Below are 21,887 nucleotides of genomic sequence, written 5' to 3'. Positions count from 1 at the left end.
CTGTCACTGTAAAATGGGAAACGTCCCCAAAAAATAAATAATAATAATCGCAATTAGATATTTTCCTCATATCGTGCAGCCCTAGCATCAGGGTTAAAATACATTTTGCAAAAGGCAAAAGGATAAAGCAAACTTGGGCGTCTAAATATGAAGCCAAAGCGCTAGACACAAGTCCCGAAAGCGTCAAATAGTGACGCCCAGAGTCCCGACCCAGCACGTCTAAATATGACGCTAAAGTGTCGCTTTTTGACGCGATGGGAGTGAGAACGTGTCTTTGTACAGTCCAGTTTTCATCGAAAAGGTTCAAATGTTGGTTCAGATTCTGAAGTTGATAGAACAGCATGAAAAGTACGTTTAAATCTGTTTTTTAAGTAGATTAATTGGAATATGGTCTTTCTTGTTGTGATGTATTTTCACTCCGTCTGACTTTCTTTCCTTGTTGCTTCCTCCCTTCGTTTCCTTCTTTCTTTCTTGGCTCTTTGTTCCCGTCTTCATTTGCCTGTTCCTCTTCGTTATTCAACCCATGCTTTTCACACTGCCCTTATTTATATCCTTTCTGCCTTTTCACTTTCTTATTTCCTGTCTTATTTTCATTCCTGTCTTCGCTCCCTTTTTGCTTCTTCATTCCTTCATTCTTTTCTTTGCCATTTCTTTGCCCGTACTTCTTTAATTCTGTCATTTCTCTGCTCATCTCCTCCTTGCTTTTTTTCGGTCTCGGTGCCTCCATGTACTTTTGTTATCGTCTTCTTTACTGCTCTTCTTCCCGTCTTCCGTGCCTCCGTCTCTCGTCTCCAGTTGCCGTGGCGCTGAGGAACCAGAAGGTCGCCATATCCAACGGAAACGGCCAGGTCACCGAGGTCGCCAAATCTGTTTCCATACCGACGCTTAGTCAGCTCACCATCTGCTTCGAGGTGGAGCGCAGCAGCAGCCAGAAACCGGTACACAACACACACACACACACACACACACACACACACACATCCATGTGTAGTTACTCCTTAACGGTTCTCTTGGTTTCTCCCAAGCAAAAAGAGTGGATCTTCACCTACCACGACACCAACAACAACGTGGCGCTGAGTCTGGGCGCCGATCAGTCTGGCATGAACCTGATTGTTAACTCGATAGTGTGCTCCATCGACTCCATCCTCTCCTCCGCTGACTTCACCACCACCATGAAGCCTTTCTGCGTCCTCTGGATGTCATCAGTCGGCCGCGTGGCGGTCTACTTCAACGGGAACTACTGGTCCAAAACCTGCCCTTCCTCTGCTGGAGACACTGTACCAACCGGGGGGGTGTTCCAGTTAGGAGGTACGTTGTTTAAAATGTTAATCGTTAGACACGTCTGCATATAGTGTGTTCCATTTGTACTCGGAAGTTCGATTTTTGCCGACTTCAAAGTCAAAAAACTCAAGAACCGAGCAGGCCTGCCTTGTTGTAGCCTGGAAATCCAGACCCAAATCCGAAAGATTAAGCGTCTGGCACTGAGCAATGAAAATGGCCCAACTCGAGGGGCAGCACCCGGACCAACAGATCCTGTTGCTCTGGACGGAGACCAGTGAACCAAGCTCCAAGCATGCATTTGAAAATCTCACTGCACGCTATTGGATAACACTACGACCAATCACAACAATACATGGGGTGACGTATCCAAAGCCCCATACGCTTAGCTACCAGAGGAGCTAACTGGTAGATTAAACTCTTAGCTACCAGAGGAGCTAACTGGGAGATTAAACTCTTAGCTACCAGAGGAGCTAACTGGGAGATTAAACTCTTAGCTACCAGAGGAGCTAACTGGGAGATTAATCTCTTAGCTACCAGAGGAGCTAACTGGGAGATTAAACTCTTAGCTACCAGAGGAGCTAACTGGGTAGATTAAACTCTTAGCTACCAGAGGAGCTAACTGGGAGATTAAACTCTTAGCTACCAGAGGAGCTAACTGGGAGATTAAACTCTTAGCTACCAGAGGAGCTAACTGGGAGATTAATCTCTTAGCTACCAGAGGAGCTAACTGGTAGATTAATCTCTTAGCTACCAGAGGAGCTAACTGGTAGATTAATCTCTTAGCTACCAGAGGAGCTAACTGGTAGATTTAAACTGTTAGCTACCAGAGGAGCTAACTGGGAGGTTAAACTCTTGCCGTATCTGGTCAGCAAAACAGCAAAAACGTCCTTCTTGCAAAGGAACGATTGGAGCGCCGTCTTCTGTTCCTCTTTCAGATAAAAAGCCAAGTCTAACTTGTTCATTGTAGCGGCCAAAGCCGTTTCAAACAACTGGTGTTCATCCGTAGCCATCTTGCAATGTTTACTAATGATTTGGACGTCTCAGCGCTGTCGTCATCGGTTTAGCTCGCCTCCGGCCCGCCTATATCAGATACACCGATGTGATTGGTGCAGCTCGGCTCCAAGGGCATAGTTAATGAGCATCATTACTAATTACAACTGTGCTCTCGCGAGAACTCTGGATTTCCAGGGTAGCCTTGTTGCACGATCCAAATGTTCTTCAAAACTTGCCATTTTCAGTGTGTAGCTTGTTATTATTATTGCTAACTAAGATGTTTCAGCTTGGACTAGGGAAGCACCGAATCCAGGATTTGGCCCAATATTGGGCTTCTGACTTAGAATATTTTTCCCACGAAGGAACCCTACGCTTGCACTACACGTGCTACGCTGGTCGCCGTAATGACGGCGCCGTTGATTACGTGAAGGTGTTTACGTAGGTGGAGCTTCAATGCAGCAGGCTGAGAGGAAGTGGAAATGGAACTGGTGAGCAGAAAAAGTGTTGTTTGGCAGTACTTTCAGTCAAAAGAAGGCCATTCAAGTCCAGCTACATGTTCAATCTGCAATGCTGATTAGTCTGGTGGTGGCGAGGACCCTAAACAATACACAACATCACCGCTGTTACAACATCTGGTATGAAACATCTGGAAGAATACGAGCTGAGCATGAAGGAATCTACAGACAGCAGCCAGAATGCAGCAACTTCAGGTACGGCAAAGGAAGGACAGTCACTGTTTACTTCATTAATGTGTTCACTGTGTTCATGGACTGAGGATTCAGCAGAATCTTAACCAGGGGATTCAGTATTCGGCCCAACCCCAAAAATCTGGATTCGGTGCATCCCTAGTTTGAACCAAAGCGGTGGACTTGGAGCCACACCAGCAGACAAACAGATGGGAATAAATCCAGTATCAACCAACGTCATTGATTTGCACCATTGCTGAAATGCTGAAAGAATCTCAACCGTGCGTGACTGTGTGTTGTGTTCAGGGCAGCAGAGCTTCAGCGGGTACATCTACAACCTCCGGCTGTGGAACTACGCCATGAATTTGCAGGAGCTTAACGGGCTGAGCTGTGACAAGGTGGGGAACGTCATCGACTGGGACAACAGCCAATGGACCATCCCGGCCGCCTTGGCCCAGACCAGCACCACGCTCAGCTGCAGTGAGTACAGCAAACTGTCCCAGTCAGGAACACACACATAGTAGGGGTCAGGTTTCCAAAAGCTACCAGCCAATCAGCATCTTCACTAGCCGCTATTTTGTGGAAAATTACATTACAATTGACTATGGCAGTGTTTCTGAAATGGGGGTAAGTGTCCCCCTAGGGCAGTCATTCCCAAACTGTGGTCCACGGACCACTAGTGGTCCATGAGTGTACTGCAGGTGGTCCGTGGAAAAGCAAAATAAAATAAAAAGTAATAGTTTTTTAATTGATTCATTATTATAGTACAATTATTTTAGGAATTATGCATGACATATTTTTAAATTAGCATTTTTGCAAAGATTTCAAGTACCCCCTGCAGTCCTCCAGAGTACCACTAGGGGGACACGTACCCCCTGCAGTCCTCCAGAGTACCACTAGGGGGACACGTACCCCCTGCAGTCCTCCAGAGTACCACTAGGAGTACACGTACTCCCTGCAGTCCTCCAGAGTACCACTAGGGGTACACGTACTTCCTGCAGTCCTCCAGAGTACCACTAGGGGTACACGTACCTTCTGCAGTCCTCCAGAGTACCACTAGGGGGACACGTACTCCCTGCAGTCCTCTAGAGTACCACTAGGAGTACACGTACCCCCTGCAGTCCTCCAGAGTACCATAAGGGGTACACGTACCTCCTGCAGTCCTCCAGAGTACCCCTAGGAGTACACGTACCCTCTGCAGTCCTCCAGAGTACCCCTAGGGGGACACGTACTCCCTGCAGTCCTCCAGAGTACCACTAGGAGTACACGTACCCTCTGCAGTCCTCCAGAGTACCCCTAGGAGTACACGTACTCCCCTGCAGTCCTCCAGAGTACCACTAGGGGACACGTACCCCTAGTGGTACTTTGGAGGACTGCAGTATTCTTCCTCTTTATACAGCTGGTTAGGGGGTACATGGCTTAAAAACAACTGTTCAAAGGGGGAACATTATTGAAAAAAGCTTGAGCACCACTGACTATGGTGTGCTACAATTAACGTGAAGAACCACATTAACAACCCTTTTAAATGTAAATGAGAACTGTAAACACCCAAATCAAGACTACATGAAATAGAACACTGCAGTCATCAAATATTCAGCTCTGATAATGCATGTAAAGGTCCTTTTTGTATGAAAACGTGCAACCGAATAAGACACGGACATAAAAGATGTAGCTTCTTATTGCATATGCTAGGTGGTGCGGGGGTGCTGCTCGCGTGTCATTTAGCAGCCGGCACGCGCCCTCAGTGACGGGAAGCGGTGCACACGGACCAAATGTCTGTCTGTACTTCACCGTACACGGCGTATCGTACCATGGAGGAACTTTTAAGTACTAAAGGCTTCAGTCTGTTTGCTATCAGGGTGGAAAATTACGACCAGACTTCAGCCAAATCCTGGTAGATCTTGACTGCTGGTAAGTTAATTGACTCCAGCCACAAGTTTGGCTGCTGACCAATCATCTTCTTTCTGAGTCCTGCTCTGCTCTAATAACCCAGTTGGCTGGTAAAACACACACACACACACACACAAATGACCAAAGACTCTCTCGACACATTAAAAAACCTGAAACCAAGTTTACACAATCAACCATTTTCTTACCATATTTAAGTATTTGCCATGAAAGAGAGAGTGTGTGTGTGCGTGTGTGTGTGTGTGTGTGTGTGTGTCCACAGAGTTGTACCTCATCTTTAAAGCGCTGTAAATGAGTGTGTAGCCACAGGAGGTTAGCCGCAGCGGTTTCAGTTAAATTCCTGCCAACTCTGTGGCGTGTGTGTGTGTGTGTGTGTGTGTGTGTGTGTGTGTGTGCATGCATGCGTGCGTGTGTGTGTGTGCATGCGTGCGTGCGTGTGCCTCCGAGACCTGCAGTGGTTTTCAAGAAAATGCATGATTCTGCACGACACTTACTGGCTCTCTTGTATGTGCTCACACACTATTCAGTTACACTGTCTACATCTTATTTTGCATACGTTTATTAGATTTAAGATATAAAACCTAAGTTGTATAATATACATATTATCCTATATGAAGGATAAGATGTAAATGTCAAAATATAATGAGCTCTGAGCGTCTATAGGCGCAGCTGTCTTGTGTAATAGAGGAGAGTCCAAAAAAAAACATAGCACAAAATGTGCTATGTGCTACAATATGTACATGTTTAAATGCTGTTTTTATTTCTAAGAAGTGTCCAAGAAAGAGCTAAACGGTAACTTCCGTTTTTTAAAACCTGGACCCTATTTTCCTATGTTTGTGTGTAAGTGACTGATGGGAACAACAATCTTTGAAAGTGGTCCAGAATTAGGCGTGAAGGCTGTAACTGGCAGCCACAGACTGCAATGTAACCCTAATGTAACCTAAATGTTCATCGTCAATTTCGTCCACTAAAAGTTCAGAACAGACTCAGATTATTATTCTAAGTGTCTGACAACATTATGGAAGGATTCCTACAGAGATATACCTTTTAAAACCTCTTTTAGACCTTTCTGTTTAACCAGAAACAGCTCTGAAGTCGCTAGCGCTAAACCCACCAGACTCCATTTAAAAAAACAGTACTTTTTGCGTGTATAGAGCCAACATATTTCCACATGTAAATCAGTAAACTATGTGTTTATTCAACCAAAACTAGAGTTGTGATGGTTGGAAAAGTGGAAAGACGACCCAAAATAGCTTCTCAACAGAAACTCTTTGTTTCTGTTGACTGTGAATGAAGTGTGTTTTACGATGCTAAAATGACTGATTATTTACATGGAGTCTGGTGGGTTTAGCGAACACAGTTTGGCGGATGTTTTTATGTTTAAAAAAAGGATCTTACTCTTTAACAGAAAGGTCAACCTCCTTAGAAATCCTTCCCATAATGTTGTCAGACATGTGTTATGTGTGTGTGAGATGTGTTAACCTTCTGAGTTTTATTTTAAACATCTGCTCCCAGGCTATCGGGTCCATTCCTCTTTCACGTGATTTTTTGTTCTGACATTCTGTCATTTACTTTTTTATCTGAACACCCCAAGGTGAGTGAAAGGAAAAGAATAGCCTCATCATTTTCTCAGTTTGTTTGCTGTTGTGTTTCTGAAGGATCCGTCTATTTCCTGGACATCCATACGCCCGACCTCCAGCTTCACCTCTTCATGAAGCATTGCTCCTACTCTGCCTGTTACTAATGAACTGTGCAAATGTCACTTGTCTTGTTGTAATTAGATGTAAGAACTGTTTTTTTTTTTTGTCACTGTGTGTAATTTCCCAGCATCCCGTTGTGTTGCCATTATTAACTGATCACCTCGTTAACTAATTGGCCTGTGATTGTTGTTCTGACTCACTAATCTCTCCTTCTCTTCACAGTCTGCTTCCCTCATTGCATTCTCTTAACTACTGCTGCGCCAACTAGTGGTGAGTGCTGCGAACACCCTGCTACCACGTGTGTGTGTGTGTGTCTGTCTGTCTGTCTGTCTGTCTGTCTTTGTGTGTGCATGCGTGTATCTCTGTGTGAGTGTGTGTGTGCATGTGTGTCTGTGTGTGTGTGCATGTGTATCTCTGCGTGTGTGTGTGTGCGTGTGTGTGTGTGTGTGTGTGCATATCTCTGCGTGTGTGTGCATATCTCTGCGTGTGTGTGTGTGCGTGTGTATCTGTGCGTGCGTTTGTGTGTAACTCTGCATGTGTGTGTGTATCTGTGTGTGTCTGTCTGTCTGTGTGTGTGTGTCTGTTTCTGTGTGTGTGTGTGTATCTGTGTGTGTCTGTTTCTGTGTGTGTGTGTATCTGTGTGTGTATCTGTGTCTGTGTGTCTGTTTCTGTGTGTGTGTGTATCTGTGTGTGTATCTGTGTCTGTGTGTCTGTTTCTGCGTGTGTGTGTGTATCTCTGTGTGTCTGTTTCTGCGTGTGTCTGTTTCTGCGTGTGTCTGTTTCTGCGTGTGTGTGTGTATCTGTGTACCTGTGTGTGTGTGTGTGTGTGTGTATGTATCTGTGTGTGTGTGTATCTGTGTGTGTGTGTGTGTGTGTGTGTGTGTATCTCTGTGTGTCTGTTTCTGCGTGTGTCTGTTTCTGCGTGTGTGTGTGTGTGTGTGTGTGTGTGTGTGTGTACCTGTGTGTGTGTGTGTATGTATCTGTGTGTGTGTGTATCTGTGTGTGTGTGTGTGTGTGTGTGTGTGTGTGTGTGTGTGTGTGTGTGTGTGTGTGTGTGTGTGTCTGTTTCTGCGTGTGTGTGTGTGTGTGTGTGTGTCTGTTTCGCGTGTGTGTGTGTGTCTGTTTCTGCGTGTGTGTGTGTATCTGTGTGTGTGTGTGTGTGTGTGTGTGTGTCTGTGTGTGTGTGTGTGTGTGTGTCTTTTTCTGCGTGTGTGTGTGTGTGTGTGTGTCCTAACAGAGCTATCATGACCAGTGTTGTGTCTGAACGCGTTCATGGAACGATAGTTGATGAACTCGTGAGCTCTCTCTGTTTAACTTCAATAGGGGGCCAGATTTCTATAGAGCCTTCCAGGCGAAAGCCCGTCTAAAACACACCGTAAACGGGCCTTAATATGTAGCGGAAAAAACACCCAATCTGGCAACACCAGCCACCAGTGTCACCAGTGTCTCACCGCTGTCTCCAACGGTTCACGGGTTTTTATGCTGAAAGACGAGATCAGAAATTCTTCGTTTACGAGGATAAGTCAGACCAGTGGCAGAGGTCATTTTACACCAATGAGGACATATTTCTGAATGAAGACATTGATATTAGCTTATAAAATACTTCAAACACTACACAGTGTACCTTTTAATGTGAGGATTTGCTGCTTTTCTCTTCTGGACAGCATTGTAAACTGATTGGTTTGGTTTTGGACTGTTGGGAGGAACAACAAGTCATTTAAGGGCTGTCACCCGAGGCTCTGGGCTCTGATTTACAGAGTCAGAGACTCATGAAGATGAGGGGGGGCTGATTGATCCCTGGAGGGAAGCTGGGCAATTTGCAGCAGCAAGGAAAACACAAACAGAGGATTAGTTTTTGCAAACAAAAAAAGGTGTAATATTGACTCTATATTCACAAAACGTCTGCTGCTCGGAGATTAAAAATGTGTGTCACCAAAAGTTCACAGGTTTTTATGCAGAAAGTGCAGATGGTGTGCGTGTGTGTGTGCCTGTGTATGTGTGTGCGTGTGTGTTTATCTGTGTGTATGTATCTGTGTGTGCATATCTGTGTGTGCGTTTGTGTGTGTGCATGTATCGCTGTGTGTGTATATCTGTGTGTGCTTATCTCTGTTTGTGTATCTGTGTGTGTGTGTGCATGCTTATCTGTGTGTGTGTGTGTGTGTGTGTGTGTGTGTGTGTGTGTGTGTGTGTGTGTGTGTGTGTGTGCATGCTTGTGTGTGTGTGTGTATCTGTGTGTGTGTGTGTGTATCTGTGTGTGCTTATCTCTGTTTGTGTATCTGTGTGTGTGTGTGCATGCTTGTGTGTGTCTGTGTGTGTTAGTGTGTGTGCGTGTGCATGCTTGTGTGTGCGTGTGTATCTGTGTGTGTGTGTATCTGTGTGTGCTTATCTCTGTTTGTGTATCTGTGTGTGTGTGCATGCTTGTGTGCTTGTGTGTGTATCTGTGTGTGTGTGTGTGCGTGTATCGGAGATTAACAATGATCTTGTAGGGCGCCTGGGTAGCTCACCTGGTAGAGCAGGCGCCCATATCGCAGGTTCGACTCCGCCCTGCGGCCCTTTGCTGCATGTCGTCGTCCCGTCCCCCCGTCCCCCCCTCTCTCTCTCTCCCCTTTCATGTCTTCAGCTGTCCTATATAAAATAAAGGGCGAAAATGCAGACGGTTCACACCAGGGTCACAAACTGTGTGGGGACCGTCTGAGTGAAATGTTGTGTTTTAAGACGGAGGTTTCCAGGACGGATGAGGTCACAGCTGAAGCCAGCGGTGTGTTTGACGTGTCGTTTTACAGCCTCAGAGCCCACAACCTTTGACATTTTCCATTCTTCAATAACGGAAGTGTTCAAGGGTGAAAAAGGGGGTAGTGCGTTTAGGCTGCGGCGAAAAGTTGAGACCTACGGCCCTGTTTTACCGATCTGAGGTCACGTATGTTTAGGGCGTCCTAATCCACTTTTGCTAGTTTGACGGCGGTAAAAAGGGTCCGTGCGCCGGGCGCATGGTTCAAAAGGGTTGACCTTAGTGTCTTCATTAATCAGAGGTGTGTTTTGGGCGTAACATGCAATCAACCAATCAGAGATCATCTCCCATTCCCTTTAAAAGCCAGGCGCGTTTGGACCTTGGAGCATTGCTGTTATGATGGAGGATTTGCACCGTAATATTTGTATTTGTAATCTTCTGCATGTGTGTGTGCTGCTGTGCTATGTAATCCGGGCTCTGACGCAAATGTTCACCACTGCTTCAAACTACAAAATCATATTTCATCCAAGTACACGTCACACTCTGTCCACACAGAACGGTGTGTTTCATTTAGTTTTTCCTTTTTACGATGCTACTAACGCTGAGGACCATCTGAAGCCATGTTTATGTTCCTCTTTGGTCTATTAATGAGGCTGGTGTTGGCTGTAGCCGGGCGCCCAGCAAAGTGTGTGTGTGTGTGTGTGTGTGTGTGTGTGTGTGTTCGTGTCCATGCTTTATTAGGCGAATTGTGTGCTTAACTTTTGCAATGTATTTACTTCTGTGTCTTTCATCTCTTATTGATGCCAGAGGACAGACAGACACACACACACACACACACACACACAAAGACAGACACACACACACAAAGACAGACACACACACACAAAGACAGACACACACAGAGACAGACACACAGACAGACAGACACACACACAAAGACAGACAGAGACACACAAAGACAGACAGAGACACACAAAGACAGACAGAGACACACAAAGACAGACAGAGACACACAAAGACAGACAGAGACACACAAAGACAGAGACAGAGACACACAGACAGAGACACACAAAGACAGACACAGACAGAGACACACACAGAGACAGACACACACACAGACAGACACACACAGACACAGAGACACGCACAGACAGACAGAGACACGCACAGACAGAGACACGCACAGACAGACAGAGACACGCACAGACAGACATACACACACAGACACAGACAGACAGACAGACAGACAGACACACACACACACACACACACACACACACACACACACACACACTTTGGGATGGTGCCTGTCCGTCTCTGATCCTTCCTTAAAGGATAATTAGACAGGTGTTACCTTCTCTGGTTTAGATATGAGGACTGGAAACACTCCTGTAGGTCGATTTTAGAAGGGACCAAAAAAAGCGACAAATGTACGAGAAAAAAAGATGAAAACGTTGGAAAAATTGCTTTCTGGATTCAAAAGAAAGGCAAGCTTTGATTCTGAAAATAAGACCTAGTTTCAGTTTTTACGGGAAAATATTTTATTTGCACTGAAAGGGAAATTATTACATTTTTCGCTTCCCTTACTGAAACTCAACCGGCTGAATGTGCTCGGATGATTAGACATTTCTGTAAGAAACTAAATGGAAACGTGTGCTTCTCTCGCACATTTCGACAGTAATGACTACACTTTAGTCTCCTGCCTGGATGCCGAGTGAATAGATGAAATTATGGCTCATTATTAGCGCCGATTGTCTTTCTTTCCCTCTGTCACGGTCGACACTTTCTCCGCTGAACGAGCTCTACGGGTCTGCAGCAGAGCGGCACAAAGTGGCGTTCATTTTCTATTTTTCATCATTTTCTAATCACAACAAGCTGCTCAGAGGAAGATAAGCAGAGAGCAGAATGGAGGGAACAGAAACGGAGGGGGGGAGGGAGGTAGGAAAGAGAACACAAGTCCAGTAATGTAAGAGAGGAAGAGGATAGTAATGGAGGAGAGGAAGAGGATAGTAATGGAGGAGAGGAAGAGAGGATTAAGACACCAGCGGTTATCAGAGAGATCTGTATCTCCTGAACAAACAGTATCTGCTGGGGAAAACGTCAGAGCAGGGGGAATGAGAGGGGGAACGCCAGAGCAGGGGGAATGAGAGGGGGAACGCCAGAGCAGGGGGAATGAGAGGGGGAACGCCAGAGCAGGGGGAATGAGAGGGGGAAACACCAGAGCAGGGGGGAATGAGAGGGGGAAACGCCAGAGCAGGGGGAATGAGAGGGGGAAACACCAGAGCAGGGGGAATGAGAGGGGGAAACACCAGAGCAGGGGGAATGAGAGGGGGAAACACCAGAGCAGGGGGAATGAGAGGGGGAAACACCAGAGCAGGGGGGAATGAGAGGGGGAAACGCCAGAGCAGGGGGAATGAGAGGGGAAAAGTAGCAGAAGATATTCCTTTTTAAAACCAAAACATAGCGATGTAGATGTAGCCTGAGAGAGCGCGAAACGAGAGGAGGAGACAAAGAAAAAGAAGAGAGGGAGGCAGGTATGAAGGAGTAAGAATTAAAGCTTTCGCATGAAAATGTCCCTTTATGAGGTTTTTTAACATTAATGTGAGTTCCCCCAGCCTGCCTATGGTCCCCCCAGTGGCTAGAAATGGTGATAGGTGTAAACCGAGCCCTGGGTATCCTGCTCTGCCTTTGAGAAAATGAAAGCTCAGATGGGCCGATCTGGAATCTTCCCTTTATGACGTCATAAGGGGAAAGGTTACCTCCCCTTTCTCTGCTTTGCCCGCCCAGAGAATTTGGCCCCCCCATGAGAAAGAGAGAGACATCATGGCTTGAAAACAAGTGAAGCATGGCAATTGGTCAAGGTCACAGATACAGTATTAGGGGACCACTAAGGCCTATATAAAAGAGACTTCAGATACAGTATTAGGGGACCACTAAGGTCTATATAAAAGAGACTTCAGATACAGTATTAGGGGACCACTAAGGCCTACATAAGAGACTTCAGATACAGTATTAGGGGACCACTAAGGTCTATATAAAAGAGACTTCAGATACAGTATTAGAGGACCACTAAGGTCTATATAAAGAGACTTCAGATACAGTATTAGAGGACCACTAAGGCCTACATAAGAGACTTCAGATACAGTATTAGGGGACCACTAAGGTCTACATAAGAGACTTCAGATACAGTATTAGGGGACCACTAAGGCCTATATAAAAGAGACTTCAGATACAGTATTAGTATATAAAAGCATCCAACAAACAGCATATCATAGGACCTTTAATCCTGTGTCCTCCTTGGCTACTAGCAACTGTGTGGAGGGGAAACGCGTGATCACGGAAGGCTTGTGTCATGTGGACACGCCAACAGTTTTGTTGTCATTACTTAGAATACCTCATGGGGGCGACAGAAACTACGCACTGTAGCTTTAAAGAACAGAACAGGTGGAGGAAAAAGGTGGATTATGACAGAGCACAGTCATAATCCACAGTTTGTGGGTACGCGATCTGTGCTGCCTGCACACACTGTGACTTCAACAAAACTGCAGAGCTGACGTAGTTTGCTCCGTCTGATTAGGATTATCATCTGCACATGCGCCAACATCTTGCGCATGTCGAATTGTGCAGGCAGCACAGATTGCGTACCCACACAGTCCTCACCTCTTCTGAACCGCATGCCATCAACAGCTGATCACTGCGATGATTTACTGACATTCACTCCAACACATTCCTTCTGTTACTGTGTGTGACTCAACACAGTCTCTGCTTTCACTGCCCGTCTGTTCGCCCACTCCCTCTGAAAGCCTGTGAATATACAGTATGTGTGGGCCGGAGCTGCCGTATTACATTTCAAATGGCCAAAGCTCTTGAGGAGCGCTTGTTTTTTTTGGCCGCTATAAGCACGTAATTGGACAGACAAACTGTTCCTGGCATAAAAAAAACCAACAGGAATTTGGTTCCCTGAAAGCAGCCAGTCTGTGTCCCGACACAACAAGAGTCTGAGCGTTCGCAAATCTGAATGCCATCAGAAAAACAGTGTGAGAAAGTTTCTCGATGCAAAATGTCAAGAGATTCATGTTCACCCAGTAAACATTACATTTGACCGAAGGCCCAGACACGTAAAGTTTGTTGATGTGCTTTTGTTTCATTGAAAAAGTCAAATATCTTTGACTATATTACTGCATGTTGCTTTTTTCTACATTTTTGTAGCTTTTTCCCCTCATTGTTGTTGTTGTTATTACCAACTTTTTGTGGCTATCTCAGATGTTTTTGTCACTTTTTTTACGCTTTTTGTCATATTTATGTTGACATACTCAAACCAAGCAAAACATTGATTACATTTGTTCTCAAAGTCACACAGAAACCTTTTTGCTAACCTGTCCCCACATAAAACCCATGTTCCCTGATCGTCAACTGATTAAGCTTTCTGTTTTTAATCTCCCCTCCCACAAAGGTGTCACTCCGCCCAGCACCACACCACTCACTACCAGCTGTGACTCCCCAGGACTGGGCTGCCCAGGTAGGAAAAACAAACACCTCTGCATGCTGAACACTGTCCTCAGCAACTGGTCCTAAAACTAACAAGACTGCAAAAAATCTCTCTGTTTGATGATCTCAAAGTAATACACTTTTGGGTAATCACCAAGTCAATACTTACTTGGAACAGTTGCTCGGCAGAAACTTTCTGTCACAACAAATTATTGTATTTTTTAAACCAGAGCGAGCAAGTGAACGTGAGGATTTAGGTTGGAGCGATGTAAATGTCAGAGCGTCGCCTTATCTCCCACTTCATCCTGCTTCAATTTCGCTCCTGTACCGCTCACACCATAAGTTCGAAGCATGCCCGAGCCCATCTCTGTGTTCTTGCATGAAAGTGTGCAGATGAACAGCGCCCGCCCTACCTCCATGCCGCCCAGTGCCCGTCATCCGGCGGATTATTTTGCTGCCGAAGCTCTGGGCACGAAGGGAGGGTGGGCGCCATTCATCTGATAAATACAGATCCCCTTTTTTGGAGCGATTTGATTAGAGCGGGACAAAATCTGAGTTGAGGGCAGAGTGATATTGAGATGAGAAGCTTTGAGCAGCAGGGAGCGACTTTGAGCAACAGGGAGCGACTTCTAGAGGCCGGGAGCGACTTTGAGCAACAGGGAGCGGCTTCTAGAGGCCGGGAGCGACTTTGAGCAACAGGGAGCGACTTCTAGAGGCCGGGAGCGACTTTGAGCAACAGGGAGCGGCTTCTAGAGGCCGGGAGCGACTTTGAGCAACAGGGAGCGGCTTCTAGAGGCCGGGAGCGACTTTGAGCAACAGGGAGCGGCTTCTAGAGGCCGGGAGCGACTTTGAGCAGCCGGGAGCGACTTTGAGCAGCCGGGAGCGACTTCTAGAGACCGGGAGCGACTTTGAGCAGCCGGGAGCGACTTCTAGAGGCCGGGAGCGACTTTGAGCGGCAGGGAACGACTTCTAGAGGCCGGGAGCGACTTTGAGCAGCAGGGAACATCTTCTAGAGACCGGGAGCGACTTTGAGCAGCAGGGAACAACTTCTAGAGACCGGGAGCGACTTTGAGCAGCCGGGTCCGACTTTGAGCAGCAGGGAACGACTTCTAGAGACCGGGAGCGACTTTGAGCAGCCGGGTCCGACTTTGAGCAGCAGGGAACGACTTCTAGAGGCCGGGAGCGACTTTGAGCAACAGGGAGCGACGTTGAGCGGTCGGGAGCGACTTTAAGCAGCTGGAAGCGAGTTTTAATAGCCTGAATCTACTTTTTGAGAAGCAAACTGTTGAACGAACAGCTTTGTGAGCGATTAGCGGAAATTCTCATCACTCCTCTCACATGCTATTTTGAACAGCTAGTAGAATTGATAGCCATTGCAGACGTTACACTTTGAGCGATGTCTTCCTCTTTTGTACTGCAAATGACCATATCAATACTTACTAGCAACTGTTGCTTGGCAGAAACTTTAGGTCACAACAAATGATTGTATTTTTAAACAGATAGGTAGGAAAATACTTACATATTCAACTGACAGCCATAGACCTTTTTCACGGAAGACATGTTGACATGTTATAGTAGGAAAAGCACAGGTGTGTTCAAAACCATTAATGATGGCTGCATTCCACTTAGGAGAGGTCCTGGTGTTGAGTATGCTGACTCACTGAAATAGCTTACTGGGACACTTGATGGAATTGAGCCATCGTTAAGGTTATCAATGGCAGCTGTGCTTTTCCTACTATGACAAGTCAAAATGTCTGCTGTGAAAAAGGTTCATTGCAGACATGTCCTTTCTGCCACCAGTACTGCAGACTGTCAAACAGTTCTTCAACATATCCATATCAATGTTTCCCAAACCTCTGTTGTCTGTAACTATTACACCTTCTGAAGGTTTGTGGGTTGAGGTTAATGCGTCACTTGTTCATCAGGGATTATTGGGTATAAACTGTATGCTTATTTCACTTGCATGCTTACTTTCAAGAATGTTTAAGCCACCCTGAATCTTTCAGGAAGAGTTCAACTTGAATTTTAGGTCAAAACCTTGTTTATGTTTTCCCGCATACATTGTTATCCTGCTAGCAAATGTACCCTGGCTGTGTTCCTTCCTTGAATTATTCACTGATGTACGCATACTGATGAGAATGATTCCCAAAAACCTGCTGCCAAGAAAGTTGTCCATAACTGCGGTTCTCCTGCACAACTTCATACATATTTAATTCAGGTGTATGCACAGGGATTTGAACTCTCAGCCTTGGCAACATCGGTTCCATACGTTTCCCATTCAGCTTGACAGGATGATGTTTTTTGCCGTCAGCGTCTGCTCGATGTGCCTCGTTAAGGAAGTCCCAATGCCCCCAAAGTTCTCCTGAACGCCCCCTAAAGCTGCTTAACCCTCACGATGGATTCAGGACGTCGTGTTATGAGAAACTCTCCAAGCTCAACCAGACTTGGTTCAGAGGACCTCCACGTTCCCCGAAGCCCAGAACACATTCTAGCCTTGAAACTTTCCCCAATAATAAAACTACTCTGAACAAGTAAAACAATTTATGGTCTTAGTTTGAAGAGAAAAGGAGCTGGGGATGTTGGAGGATCAGAAGGGCAAAATGTGAGAAGAGAGATCTGATTTAAGAAGAGAAAGAAGGCAAAAAATAAGAAGGTAAGATGAGGAGACAGAGGAAAGAAGACGATAGAATAAAAACCAAAGAAACTAGAGGAAGAAAGATGTTAGTGATACCATATTTCCAACCAAATTAGCACATATTTGCAAGCTTTTAAACATGGGAAAACCTCCTAAAAATAGCCGATAAACGTTTCCTATTGCCAGTAGATGAGTATGTCTTTCGTTTTTTTTCCGGGTGTGTAACGATCAATGTCAGGAATGCGCCCAGGAAAACCCGGGCAGTGACAGTGTTACGGCGCTTACTTCTTACCTATATCGGTAACTTATTCAGTCTCTCTTTCAAACTCGGTGCTGACTAACCCTACAGTCACATTAGCTACAAAAGACAGCGACACGCACTCGCTTGATGGGCGTTCCTGGGCGTGCCTAGCCTACTCCTGGTTGCTTGGCAAAAGCCCATGCATCGTTGTTAATGTTAATGTCTCTGTATGAAAAGGTTAGATTGTACAGGACCGGGAACGTGGACACCACTAAAATACGTTTTTCCTCCATTTTCTCACAGCTTTGCGGAACGATTTGTTTCTGTGAACATTTGACATGGTGACGCGTCTGTATCGATAGTAGCCAGATATATATATACTGTACTCAGTATCCATATATATATATATATCTATGGATAGTAGCGTGCTATTGCTTAGTATCTGCAAGCGGTCTTACAACTCACTTCAGAGGTATTGTCAAGTCACAAGAACGATGTTTTGGGATTTAAAAGTATTTATTTCTCGATGGGGATAACAAAATATAGGAGATAAAATACCAAAACATATCAGATATATACAGAAATACGATGTCCTGAAGCGTTTCCACTATCTTGAATGATTTTCTTCGACTCGAGCAACCAACGTACATACGTCACGCTGCCCTCACGTTGCCTTCGCTCCGATTGGCAGTCGCTTTGTCGCATCGCTCAGCAGTTGCATAAATAGACTTCTATCGTCTATTTTGGCCTCATCTTGCTCGTGGCCCCGTCTAGCTCATCGCTTGTCGCTGGCAAACGGCCACTCCCATTGAAAATGAATGGCAGCCTGCTGCTTTGTCGCTGTCTCTTGTGGCTAATGTGACTGAGGGGTAATTTTGTATGATGTCCGAGTGCTGCTTGGACGGAGACAGACAGATGGACTTTGTGGCTGAGATGAAAAAGATTTTTTACGAATACCAAAGAAGTCATAGCATTTTCTTCGGGAAAAAAGGGCAGAGTGTCCACCTGGGTGTCATGTTTCCATCGCTGTCGTTCAGAGCTGGAGCCGATAAATACCTGGGACTACTTTGACCCAGGAATGAATGCCGATTGAAACCTAAAGACAAAAGCCAGATGTTAGTGGCTGTTAGTACTTCCTTGTCCAGTGGGGGAAATGGCTCCAGAGGGCTAAAACGAATCTGTAAGTCAGTTGACAGAACGTTTTGAAAATTGTTCCATCGTTAAAGCGTAACTCGCCAAAATACAACCTAGGGTGGTTTTGTGGATGTACCCGAGTCAAACTTTCGTTTAAAAGCATAATTAGCACGGAATCACCACTTTTAAGATTGACCGTATTCTCGTTTTTAGGTCAAATGGCCTTTTGAATGGGAGAGCTAGGGGCGCTACGATGCTAGCCTCAAAATAGCTATTTTTAAAACATTAAGAAGGCTCGACACAACATGAGACTTCAAGTATCACCAGGGGCTCTACACATGAACTCAGCATTGAGAACATTAGTTGTGCGAATGAACGGACTCCATAGGAGGAAATGTCATTCTTATATGAGGCTCCTTTTTCAACTACAAGGTCAATATTGTTTTTTACTAATGGCAAAACAACAAACTATCCGTGCATTTATATGGAACTAAGCTTTAGGAGCTTTCCATCTTTACTCTCCTCCCTGTTATGTTGCATTTGGAGATCGACTATTTTTGACTGGCTCGATAGACGGCGACCGGAAGAGCAACAGCTACAGGGAAGAGAGTAAAGATGGAAAGCTCCTAAAGCTTAGTTCCATATAAATGCACGGATTATTCATTGTTTTGTCATTAGTGAAGAACAATATTGACCTTGTAGTTGAAAAAGGAGCCTCGTATAAGTGACATTTCCTCCTATGGAGTCCGTTCATTCACATTCGGAGATCGCCTATTTTGGACTGGCGAGATGGTGGCGACCGGAAACACCATCAGCTAAAGTGAGTTGTTAAAACCTTTCTTTTAGTAAACTCTGGGAACACAACCAATGCTGTCAGTGCTGTGGTTAAGGTGTAGAGTCCCTGGTGATACTTGGAGCAAAGTCTCATGTTGTGTCGAGCCTTCTTAGTGGTTTAAACATAGCTATTTTGAGGCTAGCATCGTAGCGCCCCTAGCTCTCCCATTCAAAAGGCCATTTGACCCAAAAACCAGAATACGGTACATCTTAAAAGTGGCGTTTCCGTCCTAAATATGCTTTTAAATGAAAGTTTGACTCGGGTACATTCCCAAAAAGACCCTAGGTTGCATTTTGGCGAGAGTTACGCTTTAAACAAATATTTACTCATCAGCTTCTCCCGTCATTATTAAGTCATTGTTGTTGGTTGATCGGACAAAAAGAACAAGCAAGAAGCACGTTTTAAACTAATTTCCTTTGAGGGTTGAGGGTGTGATATGTTGTACAGATTGTTATGCCCTTTTGATTTATGATTTTTGGCTCTTTAATAACATTTTATTTGAGAAGAAAAGAAGTCAAACAAGGACAGGAGTTGAGTCAAGTTGGTTGAAATGAGGACATTCTTGAATGAAAGGAAACAGATGTTCCACTCGGCTTGATCTTACCTCTTAACGCTTCTTCACAACTCAGCTCATGTGTCTGCAGATGGGAAGAAGAGTGTAGAGACGTTGTAGTTTATTAAGCATTCACCCTCCCATTAAAACAACTTGACATGTTCCTTAAATGACCCCTCTGTGTCCTGAGGGCATCATACGTGAAGGAACCAGCGAACGTTGTTAAAGAAAACCACCCTAGGGGGCTGTTCGTTCCCTTACTGCCTGGCCAAAACCATTGTAAATGGAGTATGATACGTGCACAGATCGTGACCCAAAGAAAATCTCATTTTAGCTTTGCTCCAGAAAGTCACAATATCTGGAACTTACAGTAGCAATCGGTCAGAACAGTAGCTTGGGGGCCAGCTGATGACGTGACCCAAACCCACTCCCTAAATGTCAGTTCTCACATTATCCTGTGCTAAGGATTTCTCAGAGGGACATTTTTCTAAAGGTCAGTTTTCCTGGGATTGTGCTCGAGAGAGGAAAAGGAGTCGAGCAATTTCTAATCGAGCTGCAGCTTGTGTTTCTGATTATAAATGACTACAGCAGGTCAACAGGCCATGGGAGATCGCTCACAGGGTTATACGTTCAATCCTGGAACTAGATTGGTCCGTATAGTGCAGGGGTTTAGTGGTATTTGTAAGTACTATGCATGCATTTGTGCAAGTGCACGGGTAAGTTGTAGGCAGTGGTGGAAGTATTCAGATCCTTCACTTCAGTAAAGGTACAGATACCACTCTGTAAAAATACTCTGTTACAATTGTAAGTCCTGCAGTGAAAATGTTACAAGCCTACGTCACGCTGCAGTGGCCGATCATGTAACCAGAGATCAGACTTGTCGGTGTGTTTTGAGGCGGTGTGGGAGTCCCGTACAGGAAACGGGAAACATCACTGCCTCTGTCTCTGCCATGAGAAAGATTTAAAACACCAAACACAAGCTCTGAACTGCCCGGCAGTTTGTGGAATAGCTGACTGTTTCCCTGCAACAACAAAGCACTCACTACGTCTCGCTCATTTCTTTTCTTTCTCTTTTGCAAAAAAGCTGCCTTCAAGGGCGGCCAGAAACGTCAAAATCTATAAACCACGTGTCAAACTCGAGGCCCGTGGGCCAAATCCGGGCCCCTTGCAGATTTAGATCCGGCCCGTGTATCAGTTTGGGTCCGTCTAATTGTGCTCCAAACCAAAAACACAGGAGTGTGTTTTTCTAAACTGTAATTATCTGACATTCAGAGCAGAATTTGGCAGATTTTCCGACTCTGAGACTCAGATATTCCCCCAGAAGCAGAGAGAGAGATTTCATATTCAGGCTGAGAAACATGTCATCTTTGTTTTGTTTGATGATGATGACTAAGGAACATTTTTGATGACTTTTGTAGGACTTCATGTCAACAAAAATGCCGGAAAAATCAAACAAATGTCTGAGAAAGTCAGAACAAAAACGACAAAAATGAGGAAAAAAGCTACCAAAAACAATGTTATAAACGATCTGATGGAAAACAGGGTTACACTTTACTTGAAGGCATCGACATTATCGTGACATGACACTGTCATAACTATGACATGACAGTGTTATGAACGTGTCATAAACGTTATAAACAAGTCATAAACGTTTATGACTTGTGTCATTAAGTATCTTTCGGTTTTTGTCATGACAAGTTGACATAATGTCATCCTGTTTAATGTCAAGTTGTCTTAATAAGGACACTCCGAAGAAATGTAATGTCAACTAGTCATGACCAAGACAACTTCTGGTAATGTCACTTTGATTAATGTCAAGTTGTCATAATCAAGACAACCCAAACAATGTCAACTTGTCATGACAAAAACCGAATGATACTTAATGACAGAAGTCATGAACGTTTCTGACTTGTTTATAACGTTTACGACACATTCATGACAGTGTCATGTCATAGTTATCGTGTCATAGTGTCGTGTCATTTCACGATTATGTTGATACCTTCAAGTAAAGTGTTTCCGAAAACAGTAACTGTGAAATATAAAGTCTACTTGTGCTTTGTTGGGGGGATTTAAGAACACAACAGGACGTCACACAAATGGGCAGTTTCATTGACACTCCCATACACCACTAGCCTAGAAATCTAGACGCACAATGGTGAGTTCCCAGACCCAACATCTTGACTTGGGTCTGGCTTGTCAGGCTAATACATCGCACAGCAGGCCCATACATCGCACAGCCCTGCAGGCAAATCACTGGATCATTTTATTGGTGTGAATGCCCCGTGAAGCCCTGGTCACAACCATTCATTATCTTCTGCATCTTTCTCTCTCTCATCCCGACGCCCCAGCTACTTCCTCTCCCACCACCCCATCCACTGACTCCACTAACACCATCAATGCTACTAATGCCATCACCTACGGTAAGCAACCCTCGCCCTCCTCTTCGTGCAGCCTTCTTCTAATACCCTTCTGACTTTCTTCTCCTTCTTTAGCATCTGTAGCTTATTATGCCTCCTATGATTTCACCTCCTTCCTCTAGACTTTTCTTTTCACTCCAGCACTGTCCTTCACCCTGTTATTTCTCCCCCTACTCTAGTTTTTCAGCCTCCTTTAACCCCATCCCTTCTTTTTGAAATGCTCTTTAATGTTGTTCAGCTGCAGGCTGTTCTCATGAACCATTCGTACATGCAGCTACAAAAAGTAAA

The 21,887-nt window shown here is 45.0% G+C and overlaps 1 protein-coding gene across 1 annotated transcript in view; it reads left to right on the top strand.

Annotated features, from left to right (window-relative positions):
- Positions 1–21,887, top strand: part of adgrg6 (adhesion G protein-coupled receptor G6) — a 123,638-nt gene that overhangs the window by 33,915 nt on the left and 67,836 nt on the right. Inside the window, exons 4-7 of the mRNA XM_078275445.1 lie at positions 796–938; positions 1,026–1,308; positions 3,267–3,440; positions 13,750–13,815. Of these exons, the coding sequence (XP_078131571.1) occupies positions 796–938; positions 1,026–1,308; positions 3,267–3,440; positions 13,750–13,815 (666 nt within the window). The remainder of the gene's footprint in view (positions 1–795; positions 939–1,025; positions 1,309–3,266; positions 3,441–13,749; positions 13,816–21,887) is intronic.

Source organism: Sander vitreus, chromosome 18 (assembly GCF_031162955.1).
Source record: "Sander vitreus isolate 19-12246 chromosome 18, sanVit1, whole genome shotgun sequence".
Taxonomy (NCBI): Eukaryota; Metazoa; Chordata; class Actinopteri; order Perciformes; family Percidae; genus Sander; species Sander vitreus.
The sequence above is the reverse complement of the archived record's forward strand: the minus strand, read 5'-3'. Positions and strand labels throughout refer to the sequence as shown.